This window comes from Cordyceps fumosorosea, assembly GCF_001636725.1.
Source record: "Cordyceps fumosorosea ARSEF 2679 chromosome Unknown scaffold_22, whole genome shotgun sequence".
Lineage (NCBI taxonomy): Eukaryota > Fungi > Ascomycota > Sordariomycetes > Hypocreales > Cordycipitaceae > Cordyceps > Cordyceps fumosorosea.
The window spans coordinates 349,864-370,120 of record NW_017387322.1 but is presented as its reverse complement, the minus strand read 5'-3'; the positions used below and the strand labels follow the sequence as shown (position 1 = coordinate 370,120).

Here is a 20,257-nt window from a genome sequence, read left to right as displayed (position 1 = left end):
CTGTATGTAAATTATTAGGCCCAAGCTAGGGAGGCTGCAGCGGTCATGGAGGCCCGCTTTTGTTGAGATGCAGTTGGAGACCTCGGCAGCATGGGGATGGCATTCCATGATGTGGGTTGAATTACTGCCAATTTGCGCTTCCAAATCTGAAAAAGACAGATGAATTACATGAGAAAATATTGAGAAATTAGACACTAAATACCGTCGCTTGCATGCCAAGACGCGGCAGTAATAAGAGCATTAAGCCAGACATGACCTCATCTCATTGGAAGCATGTGCAGGTACCCCGGTACAGGGCTTGTTGGGGAAGTGGTGGCCCCTTTTAGGCACTTTAGCGGATCAGATGGCGCTAGAATACCTTGGCCTCCAGTGGGTGGTGTTAGATTATGTAGGTTGGTTTCTGCGCTTACACGTGCCAGCGCATCACGACCGACTTTGGTACATACTGTAGATGCACCATGCTGCATCATCCAATCCTGCACTCTTCACATTGTTTCGATATTGAAGCCCCATTCATAAGACACCCAACATATGACAATTGTTTTCACCTTTTAGAGACCTCCTTCTTCACAGGCCTTTGCGTAGTCAGCAAATGATGGTTGTTGGCTGCGATAGTCGCCTACTCTACCAAAATTTGCCTTTCGCCAATGTATCCAGTGCCTAACTCTCTCAAAAAAAAAAAAAGTCTGCGGCCTCGAATATCATGGGTATTCATCGCGCTGTTCAATCTGTTTAGCAGTATCTTAGCAATGCGCGGCGTTGAATACTGACTAGCCACATCCCCTTCTTACCATGCTGTTACCAGCCACAGTCAGTACCTTTACGGCCAAGCCACCGTAACTGCCGAACCTTCCTTGCTTGACGTCGACCCTTCCATCACCATCATCAACACCACATCGTTCCTCTGGCATACACTCGCTCATCTTCGCCCTCCATCTGCATCTCTGCTCACTCGAGCAGGAGCTGCAGCCGCCACACTCGCTACCCGTACCATGCCATACTCCTCATGCCGTTGAATCAGTCGCTTGCCGCAGCCGCCCCGAGTGACCTGCATCTCTCGTCCCACCATGGCATCCGCGCGACGTCCCGCGCCGCCCTCGGCCTCGACCTCGACCTCCGCCGCTGTTGCCGGCCTCCCGCCACTCTCCGCCCTCTTCCTCATCAACTTTGACGTCAAGGCCGGCTACACCATCGTCTGGAAGCGGGCCGCCGCCCCGTCCATCGAGCTCGAGGGTCTCGTCGAGTACAAGTCGCTACCCTCGGGTCTGCACACCGTCCCGGACGACCTCATCTACTTTGTCCACGATGACCGCCACGCCGGCCTCAGCGCCTTCGTCAATGAGCCCACCGACGAGGAGGGCCTGCGCAATGCCCGCATGATTGCCGTCGGCGTCCTCGTCCCTTTGAGCTACGGACGCCTCGGCCGCGCCTGGCGCCACGCAGAGAACCTCAAAAATATGGCAGCGTACGTGAGGCAGAAGGCTTCTACTATGTCTGTGCCAGCATTGGCGATAACACTAACCTTCTCTTCAGAAAACTAGCCAAGGATTCCTCGCAGACGAAGCTCCTCGAACAATACTGGGACCAGCACCAGGCCTCACCCGACGGTGGTCGCAGGTCGCCCGTCCCCAGCCTGCCCGCTTCGCCGATTCAAGACCGCCAAAGACACAAGCGCAATAGATCTGCCTCCGACGGCGCCGCTCTATCAGCCGAGCCTGCTGAACATAAGCTCTCTACATACCACCCTGCTTGGAGCCTCGCGATTCTGCTCGACACCTTTGGGCCCCTGGTCTTTCCCATATATCGCGCTGCCTTGTTACGGAAGCGCATCCTGATTTCATGCCATGCCCCTGTTCACCAGATGTGTGATTTCGGTACGTTGACGCCACTCTTTATAACATAGACACCAGCTCACAGGCCTTAGTATATAATCTCTCTGTTCTGTCAAACATACCTCTCTCCGTCGCCGACGATCTCCCTTCCTCTTCCGCCTCTATCCGTCTGCGACCGCTCTTCACGATAGGCGTACACGATATTCCCTTCTTAATAGAAGACCAAAAGGCCGCCAAACGCCAGCGCCTCAACCCAGACGCCGACGACGAGTCGGGCTGTGGCTGGATTGCTTGTACTACTGACAGCATCCTTGCCGTCAAGGACACGCTCTGGGACATGCTCATCACCATGCCGCCAGAGCACACGACCAGCACAAAGGACCGGGCTTGGCCTGTCGTAGAGTGTCCGCGCGGCGTACCGATTAAAGCAACCCAGCGTGATCTGAGACGTTTCAATGCGCTGCGTGCTGGCCTCACGCAGCTAGTCGCTATCGATGAACACAATGCGCAGCGCCCAGGCTCGCACGCCTCTGATCGGTCTCCTGTCAGGCTCTCCACCAGCCACTCGGCCCGTCTGATACGGGACGAGGGCGACGAGTCCATGGACCCCATCGTCGAGCCCCAGAGCTGGTCCGCCCTCGCCTATAACGGCTTCATGTGGTGGGCCAGCGCCGGTGAGCAGATCCGCTCCGAGGAGCAGGAGGAGTCGGCACGCGACGCCGCCCTCCTCGCCGACCTCGGCGGCGGCCCTTCGATGCACGCGCCGCCGCAGTCGCCGTCCCGTGCCGCTAACCTCTCGCTCGCTAACTCCATCGCCTCGCTCGCTCGTCACGACGCCTCTTCTGATGGCGACGCTACCGTCGAACTCGCTATCATTGCCTACTTTCACCGGCTAACTACTCAAATCGTCTCCGTGTTCGCCGACATCGTCGATAGCGTCGACGATGACGGTGCGTACCCGCCCGACGACCCCGAGCGCTACACCGACGGGGAGGACGAGACAGACCTTTTGATGCCCGCCGGTGGGGAGACCAGAGCCGACACAGCGAGAGAAGAAGAAGACGACGACCGATGTGAGCCGGTCAAGGTTGACAGCCACGCCATGGAGAGCATGGGCCTCGACGTCTGGAGTGCCACCGACGCCGCATTTGTCCAGGAGCTGGCGAGGCGCTACTTTGCCCGCGACGCGACGATTGAGACCAAGGGCGTCGAAGTGTGTGGCGTGCGCGTGTGTTGAACACATCAGTTCATTGTCGGTTCGTCTCTATATTACATCCAGGCAGGTCTTCGTCCTTATGTATCCCCTTTTCTTTGCTGTATTTTTTTCTTCTTTCCTTCAAAGTGTATTCAAATTATTGGCTCCAATTGTTTTCTAGACGAGATTCTTAAGCTTCCATAATCACAAAGATGTGCATACTTTTTCATCTCTTTTCACCCTATTACGATGCTGCGAGGTAGTTTTGGAGTAGGAAATGTGCCATTTTAATCCTCTCTGTTAATGACATCTCTCTACGTTGCTGGCTTCTCACAGCCGCAGAAAAGTAAAAAATCCCGTCCAAGCATTAACAACGAGTAATTCCTGACAAAAACGGAACAAACAAAATATGACAAAAACAAATCATCCATTCTACCATTTTCTAAATCCCCCCATCCACTCAACACGCATGCAGGACTAACATCTATGACTCGTCTTCTGTGTCTGTGTTGGTATCGCTCGTGTCGTTGGCGTCGTCGTCTGTGCCGCTCTCTTCGTCCGAGTCCTCCTCTTCCTGCTTCTGCTGCTGCTTTCGTCTCGTCCCTTGGGGAGCCTGCCCGGTCTTCATGGCGTGCATCTGTCCAGCGATTGAATCTACAAAAACGTTCAGTTAGCTCACAGTTTCCCTCATGGTGTGCGAAAAACGAAGGACTTACCCTCTTCAGGCTCGCTGATCTCGTCCTCGGCCTCCATCTCCGCCGCCTTGCTCGCATCATCCACGACGAGCGTCACCTCCATCTTGGTGTCGAACCCAACGTACGCGTCGCATACGACGTGCAGGACAAAGGTGTAGTGGCCAGCCTGGGGCGGTGCGGCAAACTGGGCCTTGAGGGTCTGCATGGCAAAGGTTGGGCGGCCGGTGGCCGGGTCGAGGATAGGCTGGTCAAACTTGTCGAAGAGGAAGGGCGGCACGGCGAGCTTGCCCTGCTTGGAGTCGCTGAGGAAGGCGTACCACTTGGGCGCGCACTCTCGGGCGTAGTGGGGGGCGAAGACGAGGGGCGGCGAGACGGGGTTCGACTCGACGGACACTGGCGCGCCATCGGGGCCCTTAACCGTGCGTTGGCGGCGGCCCGTGAGCGAGTCAAGGTCGTCCTCTGCCGGGTCCACGTCTTCGAGGTCGAGCTCGTTGATGGGGGGCGCGTCGCCCGCGGCGCCGGGCGGCACGAAGCGGCCCTTGATGACGAGGCTGACGAGCGACGACGGCACGATGCAGCGTTCGCCGGTGACCTTGAAGAAGGCCTTGGCGACGCGAAAGTATGGGATCTGCTTCCCGAGAGCGATGGTGGTCTGGTACTGCGCCTCGGTGAGACGTCCCTTGCCGACGGCGAGCTGCCGGCGCTGCGCGTCGGGCAGGTCCATGAACTGCTGCACGGTCATGTGAGCCTTGGCACCACCCTCGACCTCGGTGGCGATGCGGGGCGTGAAGTGCGGAAGCTGCAGCAGTGGCGAGGCCTTGGGAGGGATGGCCTGGATGAGGTGCTGGTTGGCGTGGAAGGAGCCGGCGATGGGACCGATGTTGCCGTAGGCGAGCGCGATGGCGGCGAAGGACTGGTTAAGGGTGCGCGCGATGGGGACAATCTCGTACATGGCACGGGTGAGGGCTGCATCGTCGAGCTCGACGCGGCCGAGGTAGGCCCAGAGCAGGGCGAGGGTCTTGCGGCGGACGCCGCTGTCAAGGTCCTCGAGCCGCTGCTTATCGCGGAGTCTGAAACCAGCGGCGAACGGTGTAGTGTCACCAGACGCACCAATGCGAGCCTCCACCTTGGCGAGCCCAGACTCGGCGAGGTCGCCGCGCAGCACCTGCTCGTACTCCTTGCCGGCGGAGAGGGCAGCGATAATGCCGCCCTCATCCATGGACTCGTCGTACTGGCGGAACAGGTTGTTGGCGCTCTCCATGAGCACTCCCTCCTTGGAGCGGCGAATCGTGCCGTACCACCAGGAGCCGACGAGGTACGGCAGCAGGACGCCGAGTAGGCCGGTGTAGAGGAGCACGAGGTACTTGCCGTTGCCATCGGAGATGATCCACTGCGGCAGGGCGATGCCGATGCTGAAGCTCTGCTTGCCGTCGGGGTGGCCGAACTGGATATAGTTGTTGCGCACATCCTCGTCGGTGAGGGCCTGGTAGGCCTTTGTGAGCTCAACGTAGTGGTCGTTGAGCGACTCGACCGTCTCGTTCTTGGCGGGGTCGGGGCGGACCTTGTCGGGATGGAACTTGACGGAGAGCTTCTTGTAGTGGGATTTGATTTGTTTTTCCGTTAAGGACTGCGCGAGGAACAAATGTAAGTAACTGAGTGACCTTGCATGGAATCCTTCTCCCCTATCCGCTTTTACGTACCTCTGAGATGCCGAGAATGTCGTAAGGGTTCCAAATCTTGTTGATAACTGGCTGGGTCGTCATGATCAGGTATGCCATGGCGGCCATGAGAGCCCAGCCGGCGATTGCCACAAGGGCGCGCTTGACGCGGCGCTGTTTGCGCTTCTGCGCGGCGCGTAGTGCGTCGACGACGTCGGCATGATTGTGCTTGTAGTCGGTCTGGATTGCGCCTGCCTTGTCGTCGGCGTCTGCGCCGCCGCGGAGCAGCGAGTAGGTGAGGGGGAGCGTCACAAGGCCGGAGAGGGTAAGGATGAAGAAGGGGAAGAATTGGGCCTGTGCAAATGTTAACCGATGTTCTGCGTGTCCGCCAGAATCCCAACTCGTGGGATCCGTGAGCGTGACGGGGCTCTGGGCTTACCTCGTTGTCGTATGAGTAGTCGGAACTCATCTTGGCAGAATGCCGGCCTTGGCCAGGCCTGGACGATCAACTTTGGTGAGAGAGCGGTGCGGCGAGGTGCCAATGGGGGCGGACGGCTCGCTGGCGTTTGGAGTATCCCGAATTCGAGTTCGAGGGGTCGCGGGCAGACGCGGGAGTCTGTCTGGGTATTCTATCGTTCAAGGGAACTGAATAAGGCGCCGGCAAAGCGCAATCGAGCAGCGTTCAAAAAGGGGGAGAAAAAAGAAAGAAAGCAGCGGGTGTATAGCTGACGAGCTAAAAGAAAAGGAATAATGTCAGATTCTGGACAAAGTGTCACGAACAAGAACTCGGTCCCCGTTCTCAGGCCAGAACTACTAAGGTGGTGCTTTCGAGAAGGCCAGCTAACAAGGTTCAGCAGTTGGTGTTAGGCGATCGGATTGCAATTATCCGTGGTCTTGCCGGGGCCTTCCCCACAGCGGTACACAATGCCGCCACCGTGTTCTCAAGCACCATAATGCTGGGGTGGCGTCAGGCGATTTTATTTGCGGAGTGCCTCTGTAGTTAGGTACGGTTTTAATTGATTAGTGGTTTCGGTTGGATCTGATGGATCGTATGGCAGATTCCAGAAAGTGTCAGTGTGATAGTCCGGCCAAGCAGACGCCTCACTGCGCTTCACCCAGCAGCCCATGGTGCTCGCCCGTTTGTCCTCTGCCTCAGCCACACACAGATCCGATCTTGTGGCTGCGAGAGCACATGTCCATCCGAAGAACGCATGTCAAGATAATCAGGTGTTTATCGTATTGCACAGGTTCAGTTACCTTGAAGGATGTTATTATTGCTATACTTGCATAATGATTCTCGCTACCCAATTCAGCGCCAAACCAGACACTGTATGCTCAATCTATTTTCAAAAAGCAATGTCAATCTTGCCATGGTTACTTGCTCCCTTCACCCTTTCACCTCTTCCGAATAAACAACCCTCCACCTCCCTCCGCTGCATCTCCCTTATCATCCTCTATTACAACCTCTTCATCCAAATCCGTCGTCATCTCCTCCTCCGTCGTGCCACCACCACCACCCACCATCTCACCTACCAGTATACTCCGCAAATCATCCTCACTCAGTATCCGCTCCAGACTTCCCCGTCTCACCCACGGCCGCGACTCCGTCCGCCCGCGGTCCACCATCCGCTCCACCTTGAGCCTGTTGCCCACAAACTGCAGCGCCGGGAATGCGCCCTGCCGGCCCTCGTGCAGCATCCGGGCCAGCCGCCCGGCATCCGGGTCCGACAGGATCCGCCAAAAGTCCGACGCCACCGCCGCCGGCCACAGCGTCACCGTCCCGCTAAACTCCTGCAACCACAGCTGGCTCCAGTCCTGCCCGAGCGGCCGCGGCAGCAGCTCCGCGTGCCGCACGAACCGCAGCCACTTGTGCATGTCCAGCTTCAGGTAGTGCTCCGTCGCCGACATGAGGAAGCCTCCTCGCCACCCACGGCCCTTGCGGTGCGTCACCGGGTTTCCCACCCGGCCCCGTGACGAGAAGAAGAACAGGTTCACGTGCGGGTTCACCTGGCTCACGATCGTAAAGTTGACGTTGAAGTGCGTGTTGAGCGCCTTGATCGGAATGTCCGTCCGCAGGCTGCCGTCTTTCCACTTGTGCCCAAATGAGTACGGCGCCAGCGTCCCGTCCCGCTTCTTCATCATTAGCACCACCGGGTTCAAAATCCCCGGCACCGCTGCCGACGCCAGGACCGCCGACCAGATGACGCAGTCCGGGCTCGTTAGGTAGTTGCACAGAATCGTCGGTGAGTGCGGGTCTGCCGGCACGCAGCTGACGTTGAGGATCCGGCCCGTCCGCTCGTACGCCTCGCGAAACGTCATCGAGCCTCGAGTCCACCAGCTGCACTGCGCCGCCCACGACACCGAGTCGAACCGCGCACCCGTCTTCCACCAGCGCGGGAACCATGTAGTGAAACCCTCCGAGCACGCGTTGATCTGCGATGCCAGTGCCGGCACTAGTAGCTTCTTCAGTTCTTCGTTCGTCCGCGTTGCGACGAGGCCGGCGATGAGAGCGCCGCCGCTCGTACCCGTAATGACATCAGGCAACAGGTCCGCGTCCAGGAGCGCCCGAACGAGACCGAAGTGGTAGTACGCAAAGCTCGCGCCGCCAGACAGGCAGAGCGCCGTCCTTCCAAAGTTGGCTTGGACGTGCTTGAACAGGACTCTCTTTTCCTCCAAAGTAAGCTGTTTCGTCTTGAGCAGGAACTTCAACGTCCTCTCCACTATACCAACTGTAAGCGCATGTATCCCATTAAACAAGAATAGACTTACCCTCGTCAACAAAATTCTGCACCAGATTCTTCGTTCCGTAGTATGTCTGGCTATACAGCTTTGGGTTGTCAATGCCCACAAAGTTATTCTTGACGCAAGCCTCTGTCAGCGCCTTGAGCTCCTCCACCGCGCGAATTCCCTCACTACCACCACCACCACTGCCGTTGCCAGACTTGGTCGCCAGATAATCGTTTTCCTCCCTCTCCGCCTTGGCTCGCGTCTTCTTCATCTGGTCCCAGACGCGCTTGACTGTCTTGCTGTCGTAGTACGCAAAGTCATTCTCCTCGCGCCACGACTTGCGGCCGAGGAACCCGTCCAGCGCCCGCGCCGCGCGGACCCAGTCCTCGTACGTCGTGGCGCCGCGCAGCTCACGCCGCAGGCCCTCGCGCCGCCCGCGCCACGTGAAGAGCTGCTCGTAGACTACGATGTAGAAGCGCGTGAGCAGGTAGAGCACCGAGAGCACCAGCAGCCAGCCGACGACGAATAGCAGCAGTGGCCACTTGGCCAGCATGTACAGGTACCCGTCGCGCGTCTCGTCCTTGCTGCGCGTGCCCAGCAGGCCCTCCACGGCCTGCTTCGCCCGTCGGCGCTTCTTCTTCGGGACAGCCGCAGGTTTCCGCCTGCTCGTGCGGTAGAAGCGCGAGCTGATGGGCGCCCAGTCGTTTTGCGCCGTCACAAACGTGCCGTGCCCGCCTGGCGCAGGCGAAGACTCCAGTCCACCGAGCGCCACGTCTTCGTTGGTGTTGAAATCGCCGTTCGCAGCGGCGGCCGCTGCCGCTGTCGCCAGGGCGCTACTGTTATCAGCGTCGTCGTCGAGCCCGGCGCCGAGGCTGTGCGAGTCGCGTCGCGTGATGCTAAAGGAGCCGGGGCTCTTTGGCGACCGCAGAGCGTCAAATGAGCCGTTCTTCTGCTGCTGCGCTAGATTTTGCGCCGGTGCGGCATTTTGGTCGGGTGCCTGCAGCGCCGCCTCAAAGGCAGCAATGTCGGCGGGCGAGATGAACTCGTGGCTCGAATCGGGCAAGCGTGCGACGTCAAACGCCTCGGGCGGGAATCCGTAGTTGGGCGCCAGTGAAGGAAATGAAGGCGTCTTCGATGTCGTCTTGGAGGGCGCTGCCCCCTTCTCCCTTTCTTTGCCAAGCATGGCTGTCTCGTTTCCCGCCAGGCGAGGCCGATCGTTCAAATCATGGCAAGATTGTTGAGGTGTAGGGAGAGTTGTCGCCGAGTAAGATTGCTGCAGAGATGGTTTTATGCGCTTTAGTAGTATGAGGTGAGTAAATTGATGAAATAACGAAAACGAGGAAAGAGGCTGTCTTGCAGGCCGGGTGATGAGTGACGTGGTGTAGCAGCTGGATTGCCCTCCATGACGTCTGGTGACATAACGTTCTGTTGGGGAAGCTCCCACACTGGGCGGGTCCATCTCGGCAGTCGCACAGCGACCCCATAGCACGGCCAGCCGGCACAACTCTCTGGGACAATCTCGTCATCATTACTGAGTTCGAAATCGCATTTCCATAGAATTGAATAAGCTGTGACTCTTCGTGACACTTGATATCCAAGTGTTTTTCACAGATGGACATCAGAAATTCATATGCACGTGCTAAACGCGGCATAGCATTGGTTCCAGTATTAATATAGGATTCTTTTTACTACCAAACTTCGCCGAACGGGAATGCAGAGTCTCATAAAACATTTCTTAATTGCACAAGCGCGGCTCTCTTTCCCTTCACGCCTCCGCCGTCTCGCCCTTAAACGTACTGGGAAAGCCAGCGAATGCCGTCGCCGTAGCCCTGCCGCATGACTACTGAGCACATGAATACCTCAATCGGGCGGATGCCCTCCAGAGGCACCTTGCCCTTGCCGGTCGTCTGATACAGCCCGAGCTCGTGGCGGAGCCTGTCCTCGGGCACGGCGCTCGGGTGGTCAATCTTGTTGCCGAGAATGACAAAGGGCACCTTCGCAAGCTCCTCCATCGCGAGAAGCGCGTCGAGCTCGGCCTTGGCCTCAGCGAAGCGCTCCTCATCCTTGGCGTCGACAAGGAAGACGACGCCGTTGACCTCGGGGAAATAGTCTCTCCAGATGCGACGGGCTGTAGTGTGTCGTGACAAGCTGCTGTTAGCGATTCGCTCGTGGTCCGAGAGGCGGCGCAGAAAAGAGAGCGTCATTGGGGTTATCGGTCATACCTTGGGGGTGGCCACCGAGATCGAATGTGGTGAATCGTACATTGCCGATCGCGAGTTCCTCGGAGGCTGTAGAATGCAGTGTTAGCTACCTCCTCCCGACTGCGGTCGAGCGAGCCGTGGCAACTTACTAGGATGGAGAGTGGGCTGCAAAACCGCAACACGGTCGTTCTAGAATCATCCCCGAATCAGTACGCTGTACTCTGGCGCGAATTCCTGCATCGCTCGGCGGCTCTGGTCCAGCGCTTTCAGGCCGCCGTCGCGTGGGCGGATCGCTTCGAGGAAACCCGCGCTCCGGCGAGCATCGTTCATCTCACCTTCAGCATGTGCAGGAGGGTCGTCTTTCCGGCATTGTCGAGACCGAGGAACAGAAGCTTGGCATGCTTGTTGAGCAGACCGAGCGACGACAGGACGTCGTAGACTATTTCATCGTTTGCCCGCGCGTGTCAGTTTAACAATGAAAGAATTACGAAAGGGGCGCGGCAACGGGCGAAGCATCGGGAGATGACGTCCACGCCGAAGAGATTAAAACAAGAAACATGAAAACATACACCAGTTCACAATCCACATGTTGTCGAGTGTTATAAGGCAGTATTTGTATCGGTGTTGTGGCGAAGGGATGTTGCTGGGCCTAGGATGGATACGTGGTGGTTGAGTATGGTTTGGCCTTTGACGTTGGGGCCTCGGAAGAATAGCGCGGATTATTTGGCCTCTGCCTTGCTCCGTACCTTATCATGCTAACACAAGTAGGTTATAGCACCTACTCAGAGCCTGCTGGGCAGCCTTTTAGCATCCAGTAGGCCCAATGTTTCTGCCTAGCCTTTCAGGCGACAAATAATCCACCACTTGTTTTGGGAATTCAGCCAACAGGCAGGTATATGACTGGCATTCTACTACGTCACTTCCAGTCGGAGCCATGTTTTGTTTTGAGCAGATGCACACTGATTGTTCCCATTGTTATGTTCACTCATATATTCATCATTCTAAAAGTTCTTCATGTGCCATTTTCGAGTATCCAAGCGAGGGTATGGAGTAAGGCAAAAACTGAATAATTTCTCGCTCGATATACACAATGTGTCCAAAAATATATGTACAAATTGGCTTCGCCGAGGGCGCCGGTATATTTAGAAAAAAAAGTATGTGCATGAAGATTGTCATAGCCAATAACAAAGCCAAAGAGAAATGGTAAGCAACCTGGTAGTGTATATGGTATCCAGTATCCAGCGCCGTGTGATGCAAATTGTATAAAACAAAAGAAATTGGCTTCGGCAAGACGCCATTAAAAGAGGTTAAACATAGGCAAGACGTATGCCTAGACAGATAGCACGTAGTTGCCAGGGTCCTTTTTACCTGCCATAAGCAAGCCGAGTTCCTTCATGCGCTCAGCGCCGCGGCCAGGTTGTGTCTTCCGCTCGGGGATCTGGCCACGTCGAGCCTTGTTGCAGTATTTCTGATTAAACTTCTCCTTGCGCCTCTGGCGCTTCTTTTCAAGTCCCTTGACAATATCAACTGCGCCGCGAACGTGAAGCTCATCGTCCTGCCGTTTCGGTGCGCGATGCTGCTTAATGCGGAACATGGCAGCTGGTCGCGGCAGCGACTTAGTATGGGTCACATCAGGACGTCCAGCAAGTTTGAATTGAACCGGCTCGCCCTGGCGTGGAGACTGGAGGGGTGTGGTGAGAGCCGGGGGAGCAGGGGAGCGCATGCGGCGGGGTGAGCGACGATCAAAGAGAGGCTTCGGAGAGCGAGCACGGGTTTTGGGGGCTGGTGAGAGGCGTCGCCGGGGTGGAGGGGAGTGATATTTGCGAGGCGAAGCCTGCTCACTCTTCCTGCGGCGGCGAGATCTGTCCTCGTGGTGGATGTCATCCATCTTGGCGGGCATCCAAGAAGCTTCTTCGCTGCCATTGCGATGATCGTCGTCATCGTCATCATTCTCAGGATCAGAGGTTGGGAAGCTAGGGTCGATATCCTGCGGAATGAGGCGCAGCTTCTCATTTCGGCGAGCAGCGAGGCAAGACAAGTAAGCCTCTTCCAGGGGTCGATCTTCGTCCAGAGTGCCGCAGACGAAGTCGGTGCTGTCCGGTAGATCATGCGCCTCATGATCCGAGTGAATATTGCGAGGCTTAGCGCGGCGGCCAGTCTTGCGACTGAGATTCGAGATGGTGGAGCAATCCGAAAACTGGGAAGCAGCTGACGGGCGGCGGGCGAGATTGGCACCGGAACTTGGGGCAGCGGCGTTGCCATGGCTTGGCGTCCAGAGAATCATGTTCTCATCCTCTTCGTCATCGTCCGAGTCAGCAAAGCCAGTTTCCTCATCGGTAGAGTAACCGTCGCAGTAATCGACATCATCATCATCGTCCTCGTCATCTTCATCCTCAGAGATGTCATATTGATCGTCCTCCTCCTCCTCCTCCTCGTCATCATCCTCATCCTCATCCTCATCCTCGTCCGCATTCTTGTCCTCATCTTCTTCAAGGAGGGCTTCCTCCTCGGCCTCATCAGCTAGACGGCGAAAGTTGAGTTCCTTGGCGAGAGTGTCATTGATAGTGAGCTTGGTGCGAATGGCGGAGTTGTTGTCCTGGCGAATCCAGTCATCTTCACGGGTAATGCCACTGGCAAATTCGTGAAACTGAGAGGAATCCTTGACGAGGTCCTTTGAGTTGGCGCGTAAAAATCTAGGCCTGGTGATCTGAGGGCCGTTAGAAAGACGGCGGACGGTAACAGGGCTGGCAGCCAAAGCAGCCGCAAGAGCCGAAGTCTTCCTTGGGGTAGACGGCGACTCCGTGGTGGGAAGCGAAGTGGATGCAAGCGTCGGCTCCGAGGCTCTCGGAGGCGTGTTTTGAGTCTCCGTAGGGCGAGGAGGGCAAGCAAAACGTATGCATGAGCGTCTTGGCTCCTGCGGTGCGATGACCTCCGCTGATGGAACCCGGTTGGCGGAAGCATCCAGTGGAGGTTTCGCAGCACAAGCAAACTGGATGCAGCGTTTGCGAGGTACCTCCTTGGGAGGTTCCTGGCCTTGCTCCCCAGTGGTGTGACCAGAAACAACAGCGTTAGGGCTGATACGAAAACCGTCTCGATTGAGACGTAGCATGGACATCTCGGGAATGGGCGGGCTCGGTGTGTTGGTACGGGAAGGGCTGGTCTGGCCGGTGTCGCTAGTTAGGTCGGCAGTAGAGGCGATGCTGACGGTGCTTGCCATGGAGCGACGACGCAGGCTCCCGGTGGTGAGTATGGATCGGGGAGGGTCACGGAAATCATCGTGATCCTGCTCCTTCAGCGCCTTGGTGAGGAGCGAGGGCTGCTCCGAAGGTCGTCGAATGGCAGCTCTCGGAAATTTCTGGGGTTTGGGATGGTGAAGCTTTAACTCGGGTGGTTCATCGAGGTCCTCGTCTTCTGTTGTTTGGGCGGCCCAGGTGGGCGCCTGCGAGACCGTGTCTGAGCTATTCATGGTGATATTTGCTGTCGTGCTTGGTGGTTGGTGATTGAAAGTAAGAAAAGGGGCGGTCGATCAACGACACAAGAATTCGCAATAGGCGTCTTTACTTGGTGTCAAGGAGCGTATGTTGGTGGTGCACGTCAAAAGCAAATCGCTTGTAACCGATGCGAGCAGATATTGGGTTGGTGATGCGTAGAGCAGACGAGACTTGTAAGCCAGTACAGTGCCTCTACCGACTTGAAAAAAAAGCCGAATGTTTTCCAAGTGCTGAAAAGTGTCCCTGAGGACTGTTGTGCTATAAGGCACAGACGGTCATCGTCAACTCAATAGCCAGTAGAAGAGGCAGTTATAAGGATTGTGGGAGAGAAGCGATGAAGGCTGCGAAGCCCAGCAGTCAACGGCAAGGCGCAGCAAGCACGACGAGATGATGACTCTTGAAGAATGAAGAATCAAAGGGTCGCCAGGAAGAGCTTAAGATGCAGATGCACTAAGGAATGCCGCTTTTGTCGTGGTTGGATGATGATGGTCGTCAGGGTAGAGGCGAAGGGCTTGGCGGCAATTGAGATGACGTTGAGCCGGGGCGAAGGATGACCCAGGAGTGGCGAGAGGAAGGGCGCGGAGGGTTGGCAGGTTGTTGGATGACTCCGTCGGTGGGTGGCTGTGGTGGTGGGCGAGAGGGGATATGCTTGCGCCTTGTAGGGACGTGGTAGGAGGCGAGGCGGTGGTAATAGTAGGCTGAGAGGGCGAACCGAGTAGTGTGGTGGGTGGTGGTCTTCTGCTTGTGCTTCTTGCAGGCGGGCCCCAAAACGGCAATAGCTTAAATCGATCTTGTCTCGGAGGCCTTGGCAGAGCGATGCAGGGGATGGAGTCGTCGAGGAATATCGTAGATGATGGGCAGAAATACAAAGAGATGAAGGTTGTCGGTTGTAGGAATGATGGGAATTCTAGAGTGGGAGGAAGGGAAAGGGAGAAAAAATAGTAGTAGAGGAGGAGCGGCAAACGGGTAAGAAGAGGACGAGTCGAGAGAGCGGGACAAGCGAGGCGAATGGGATGCTGGGTCTGGGAGGATATATTGGCTGTGGCGACCAGCGGCGGGCAGCAGCAAGCGGCCTGCAGCTGGCAAAGGCGGGCAGGCTGCCAGGCAGGGCTAGTGGACCGACTGGACTGGACCGGGCAGGTGGGAGGTGGCAGGTTCCAGTGTTTGAATGCGCATGCACTGTGCGCTGCGAGCCGGTGGATGCCAGTACACAAAAAGATGGAGGGTGGAGGGGGGTGGGAAAGGCAAAGAAAAATCAACTGATGATTTTCGTGGTAGTGATGTACTTGGATGATCCGTAGCCAGCTCACTAAAACAACAGGTACTGTCGTAAGTAAGCTGAATGTACTGAAATCATCCCGTTCCTCGGGACACAAATTGTTTAGTGGGTGAGTGGCACCACACAAGGGAAAGCAACGCTGCTGTTTCGGGCTTGGCTGGATCAACCAGAGGCCCCAGCGGCATCCACCCACAGTGCGTAGAATTTTTGTCTGCACCCGCCGCTAGGGGGAAGCCGGACTGCCACTGTATTACTCAGGCCACTGCGCTTTTTTCCAGTGAGGTCTGACTGCACTGGCCGAGAATACATGACAGCCGTAATAGGGCCTACCTGCCTTAGCCGCTTGCCGAGAATAAAATCTACTGAAAAGACAGTGACAATTGTTGATCGATTCTCTTCTCTTCTCTTCTTCCACAACTACTTTACACTTCAAGTTACCAAAACAGAGTTACCCAGCAAGTTGCAAGTCGCATACCGGTCCACAAGGGCCGTTTCTCTGGAACCGAGCCTCAAAGCGACGCGTCTTTCCAGAAAAACACTTTTCTGGCTGGTCCCATGGAAAATTGCGCTGTGGAGCCTTGCACCTGGTTGCAGGACTGGATCTACTGTGTGCTAGCCCGCCAAACTGTTTTTTTCCTTTTTGACTTTCTGTCCGAGTCAACGTTCGGTCTACCTTGCTCGGGTTAGCCGTATGCACAGTATCTAGCACGGTACAGCCTTGTGACGGTCAGCGCAGCGAACGCAAAAAAAGAAGGAGCGTCCCATAACAACTAATAAAAAGGTAGCAGCGATGCCCCAGAGGGATCTATTCGCGGCACGTGCGAGCACGCGGTTTCGGTGGCCGAGGCCCTCCGTTCTTACCACCAGTTCACTCGCACTGTGCGACAGGGCGGTGACTTCTTCGCCCTCCTCCACTGTAATCATCAGCCTCCAGGGAGAGTAGGCGGAGCAGTTGTAACGGAAGCTCACCGCCGTTCATCCTTTTCCTCATGCCTTCTCGGATGGATTTGTGCTAATAGTATTCGCGGCCTAGGCACAACCAATTCTTTCCGCCCACCATCGTACAAGATGCAAATGCCTCGCCTGGCCCACTGCCTGCCTGGGCCTGTCATTTCCAATACCTGCTACACCATTAGCCAACCAACCAGCCCTCTCGGGCCCTGCCCGTAACACCACTCGTCGACAGCAAACAGCCACAATCTACGGATACAGGGAACCAGTTCCTGCTGGTGGGCATCGATAGTTACTGTCGCATTGGTCATCTCATCTCCAGCCACCCTTCCCTATTGGTACAGCCCCTGGCACGGTAGCAGCCACGAGGCTATGTATGTACAGATCACTACCAGTGCGGTATCGACAGCGCTGCAAGACACGGCTGTTTGTCCAGCTTTTCAGGACATCCTAGGCGTTTACGCAGCTCAATTCTTGCAACAGGCACAAGGCCGAATTTGTTTCCTGCCGTGTCAATCTGCGTAGTACACAAGAGTCGAATCGAATCTCACGCTAGCCTAGAATGAGACACCACAAAGCTGCAGAAAAGCGTTCTAGCGAGTAAGACGTGCATGGGCTCAAGCAAGCCCGGTCCTGCATGTATCGGTATCTACAAAACACTGTACGGATATACAATCCTCTTTTGCATCATGGTCATGAACCTGTTTATTATTATCCACCAAAGTGCCCATCTTTATCCAGGGTGGCAAGATCGGCGCTTACCAGGGCATCCAGGGCAGCAATTAGCGACAAAGGGACAAGCCATTGTCTCGAAAAGCGGAAATTCAGCGAAGCGGCACAGGGCAAATTCAATTCAAGGGTTCTCCTCGTGGTGCTTCCTGATCCTCGGTCCCCTCCCCATTCATCCCAGATGCCCGCAGTCGACACAGAATTGTCCAATGGCAGCGACCGCAACATGCTGGCACTTCACGCCACAGTACGCTAACCATCGTCCTGCAACGCCAGCGACGTAACCATGGATCCGTTCTGGTAGCCTCGTCTTCTCTCTGCGAATGGTCGTCGCCAATAATGGGACCTGGCGGCAACCACTTGAGCCCATCACTGGAGGGTACATGGGAACTGGCCGTGTGCCAGCTAATGCACCCCAGCCTCGAACTCCTTCAGCAGGAAGCCAAAGGAGGCAGAATGACGACACATGAGCATCTGACACGCCGCTCCAGCGATGGTCAAGATGGGAAGATTGGCTCGTATTTCATTCCTACCAACATTACAGCTTGTTCATTCCTGATGGCAACAGCCAAGAGAGACGGTGTACCGAGTAATTCACACTAGCATGCCCAATATGCTCTTTCGCAGGCCAGAAGCAAGCAGGCCTTGTCTGGCGCAGTATCGCCAGTTTAGTTTTCTTTACGAAGCAGCCCAGGGATCTGGTCAAATATCAAATTACGCGTTGCGGTGAACCGTAACGCTACATGCGGCACAATAATGGTATTCGTGTCGCGCCACAGCATCATATGGAATCGACAAGCAAGCTTTGCAACAGTTTCCACCCCACGTTGATGCTTGGTACGCACAGAACCACCTCGCATTGCATGTACGGACATGCACGAGTCCATCCATACGGGATTGGGGTCTTGTCTCGCCTATTAACTACCAGGGTCTTCGTGTCTCGCATAGCGGGAATCGTACTGTAATCATAAGCTCAAGGGGACAATGCCGATACCAGGGTGTCAACGAAGGCTCAACTGAACCCTGTGTGCCACCGGAACTTCCAGAGCGCATACGACCAAGTCAAGAAACTGTGATGGCACCCGCGCGGTTGATCAAAGGCGCGAGACATGACGGTGACTGATGACTGATGTAAGATTGCGATAAGACAGTCAGATTTCAATGCTGTTGGACTACACACTTCCATTTTACGCTGCCCAACTCCACAGCCACGGCGAGGACAGCTGCTCTTTTGATGGTTGAGCAGGCCGAGAGCCTTGACATGTCGCTGTTTGGCGGGTACTCGCTGTACAGCATGTCGGCAGATAACTAGGGCAGGCAGGGCATGGAAAGCGTTTGGCCAAACCCCAATGCACAACTCGGTACTTCTGGGACACCGATTGTCACATATCAGCATTTCAGCCCCTTTGTGCGTTTGCGCCACGACTTGTACATAACCTCGGGTCGTATGCCGATAGACGCCTTCTCAAGAGGGGTGGTGGTGATGGTGGGAGCTGGGCTAGTCCAAGGGTCTTGGCGACGTCAGCGGTGAAGGTAGGTGCCAGTAATTCTTGTCGGGAGGGGCGCGCAAAGAAGAAGCGAAAATAATAATCAATGCCCATGGACAAAAAGCCAAAAAGGAGGGTTTGCCAAGCTCGATCGCTGCCTTAGTTAGCCTGGTGATTTCGGCGCGGCGCGCAAGCTGGGCGCAATAAAACATGGAGCCATGCAATGCCTGCACCGGCTGGTCTGTTTTTAGCTGGCGCGAATGGCATGAAAAAGGACAAGAGCTGCATGTCTGCAGAGGAGTGTGGTGGCAGTCAGCAAGTCGGTGGCTAATATATCTGGTGGTATTGGTCTTGGCTGGTAGCCTGGTACATGATGAGCGGCTCACCTGACCCTGCCCACGACACTCCTTTTTCGTTGGTTTTTCCAAAAAGAAAAGACGATTTCATATTTTTAAGGGGGGGCGGGCTTGAAACAATCAAGTATTACGATGACGATGCTGCCCTTCTTGGCGGCAAGTGGTGTACCCGGCTTTCCCCTTTTCTCGGCTCAACGTCTGGAAATGCCATCCACGGACGGACGGGTACTCGGGGCGTTCTTCTTGGCAGCTTGCTTGGCGGCGTGACAGTTGCAGAAAACTAGGAAATACGATAATGGTAAGACATTGTAACCAGGATCCCACGATCACGATGGGGGGATGGATGGATGGATGGCTGGCTGGCTGGCTGGCTGGCTGGCTGGCTGGCTGGCTGGCTGGCTGAGCTGAGCTGTAGGTTTCCGACTCTTTTTCCTGTCCAGCGAGCGAGGACGATTGAGCCGCGTGGGAAAGAATCAGACTAGCCTGTTTGTTTTTGTGCACAATCAAGTGATTCAAATAAAATTCCGAGTGGGTTTGTTTGTTGCGGCTTTTTTGTTCGTTTTTCGTCGTACCGGCCGAGCCCTAAACTATGTACATAAGTACATTAGTAGTTCACAGTGTTCTAGGCCACAGTGCAACAACACAGTCCGATGTTGCAAATCAGTAACCAGGGTAGCAGCAATTGCAGGTTGGTTATTTTAACCTTTTTTGAGGGGGGGGGGGGGGGGGGATGAAACAAAAAGTAGGCCGAAGAAGAAAAGCTTAATTCTTTTTTGCCTACTCTACCAGTACAAAGTTGAGTCTTACCGCGGATTTATACGACGAGGATGACGCATTAAAGCTCGAAATTTGACGTTTCAAAACATCATCTCTGTATATCAAAGAAAACCCGTTAAAAACTTAATTGCAGGAATGGCAAGCAGTCGATCCTGTTAGTGTGGCTTGTCGCGAGTCCTGTCATGGGAGTTTCAAAAAACTACGCCGTCCTTTTCGTCATGACGCCGAGTTTCGACTCCAATCAGTTGCCGTTCTTTCCTGTTCCTGTTTAGCTCATGATGTACTTTTTTTTTTGTTATTCATTTCTGCCCGCGGGTAATTTTTACCGTGTTTTTCTCCCTCGCGTTCCTTTTATTTTTATTCTTCTTTTGTTTAAATTCTTCTTTTATTTATATTCTATTTTTATTTTGATTCTACTTTTATTTTTATTCTGCTTTTATTTTTATCCTTCTTTTATTTTTATTGTCCCGAAACCCCATTGCAAGTCGCACAGCGCGATGAGGACAGAGTAGAGTGCAACGGTATCGGCATCATCCCATGGATCGCCCTTTTTGCTGGCAATTTCGAGTGTGAAAATCATTCATCATCATCAAATCTGCAGGTCTAGACTCACAGAGGGGACGCAGCTCGTATGCTGGCTGCCGTGCGCTGTTGCCGCACGCAGTCTTGTCTCCTTCCCAGCACAGCCTGCTCCGAGATGGGAGAACAAAGGCGCACAATTATGCACGGATCGTGGCTTGCGCCCAGGAATCTAACTACATCCCCCCCCTCCTACCTATGTTCTTCTCTCTCATCCCCTCACACTTGATGCACGACCCGCATAGCGTCGCTGCGACGTGGATTCTCAATCCCATTCCCCCTGTAACTAGCAACCCCCCC

At 55.3% G+C, this 20,257-nt stretch overlaps 5 protein-coding genes across 5 annotated transcripts; 1 reads left to right on the top strand and 4 right to left on the bottom strand.

The window, feature by feature from the left end:
- Window positions 1-1,067: 1,067 nt before the first annotated feature.
- Window positions 1,068-3,069, top strand: ISF_07542 (hypothetical protein; the record flags this gene model as incomplete). The annotated part of the gene is made up of 3 exons (XM_018851145.1): window positions 1,068-1,465; window positions 1,534-1,874; window positions 1,925-3,069. 3 exons carry the CDS (start codon window positions 1,068-1,070, stop codon window positions 3,067-3,069), a joined length of 1,884 nt encoding a protein of 627 aa, XP_018701741.1.
- Window positions 3,070-3,511: 442 nt separating this feature from the next.
- ISF_07541 (translocation complex component) lies at window positions 3,512-5,849 on the bottom strand (the record flags this gene model as incomplete). Its single annotated transcript, XM_018851144.1, has 4 exons — window positions 3,512-3,681; window positions 3,744-5,349; window positions 5,423-5,734; window positions 5,820-5,849. 4 exons carry the CDS (start codon window positions 5,847-5,849, stop codon window positions 3,512-3,514), a joined length of 2,118 nt encoding a protein of 705 aa, XP_018701740.1.
- A 926-nt stretch (window positions 5,850-6,775) lies between these two features.
- On the bottom strand, window positions 6,776-9,290 carry ISF_07540 (Acyl transferase/acyl hydrolase/lysophospholipase; the record flags this gene model as incomplete). The annotated part of the gene is made up of 2 exons (XM_018851143.1): window positions 6,776-8,100; window positions 8,150-9,290. The coding sequence occupies 2 exons, from the start codon at window positions 9,288-9,290 to the stop codon at window positions 6,776-6,778; spliced, it is 2,466 nt and encodes an 821-aa protein (XP_018701739.1).
- Window positions 9,291-9,894: 604 nt separating this feature from the next.
- Window positions 9,895-10,896, bottom strand: ISF_07539 (GTP-binding protein SAR1; the record flags this gene model as incomplete). The annotated part of the gene is made up of 5 exons (XM_018851142.1): window positions 9,895-10,235; window positions 10,330-10,395; window positions 10,458-10,497; window positions 10,644-10,747; window positions 10,878-10,896. 5 exons carry the CDS (start codon window positions 10,894-10,896, stop codon window positions 9,895-9,897), a joined length of 570 nt encoding a protein of 189 aa, XP_018701738.1.
- Window positions 10,897-11,638: 742 nt separating this feature from the next.
- On the bottom strand, window positions 11,639-13,774 carry ISF_07538 (GTP-binding protein SAR1; the record flags this gene model as incomplete). Its single annotated transcript, XM_018851141.1, has 1 exon — window positions 11,639-13,774. One exon carries the CDS (start codon window positions 13,772-13,774, stop codon window positions 11,639-11,641), a length of 2,136 nt encoding a protein of 711 aa, XP_018701737.1.
- Window positions 13,775-20,257: the final 6,483 nt, after the last annotated feature.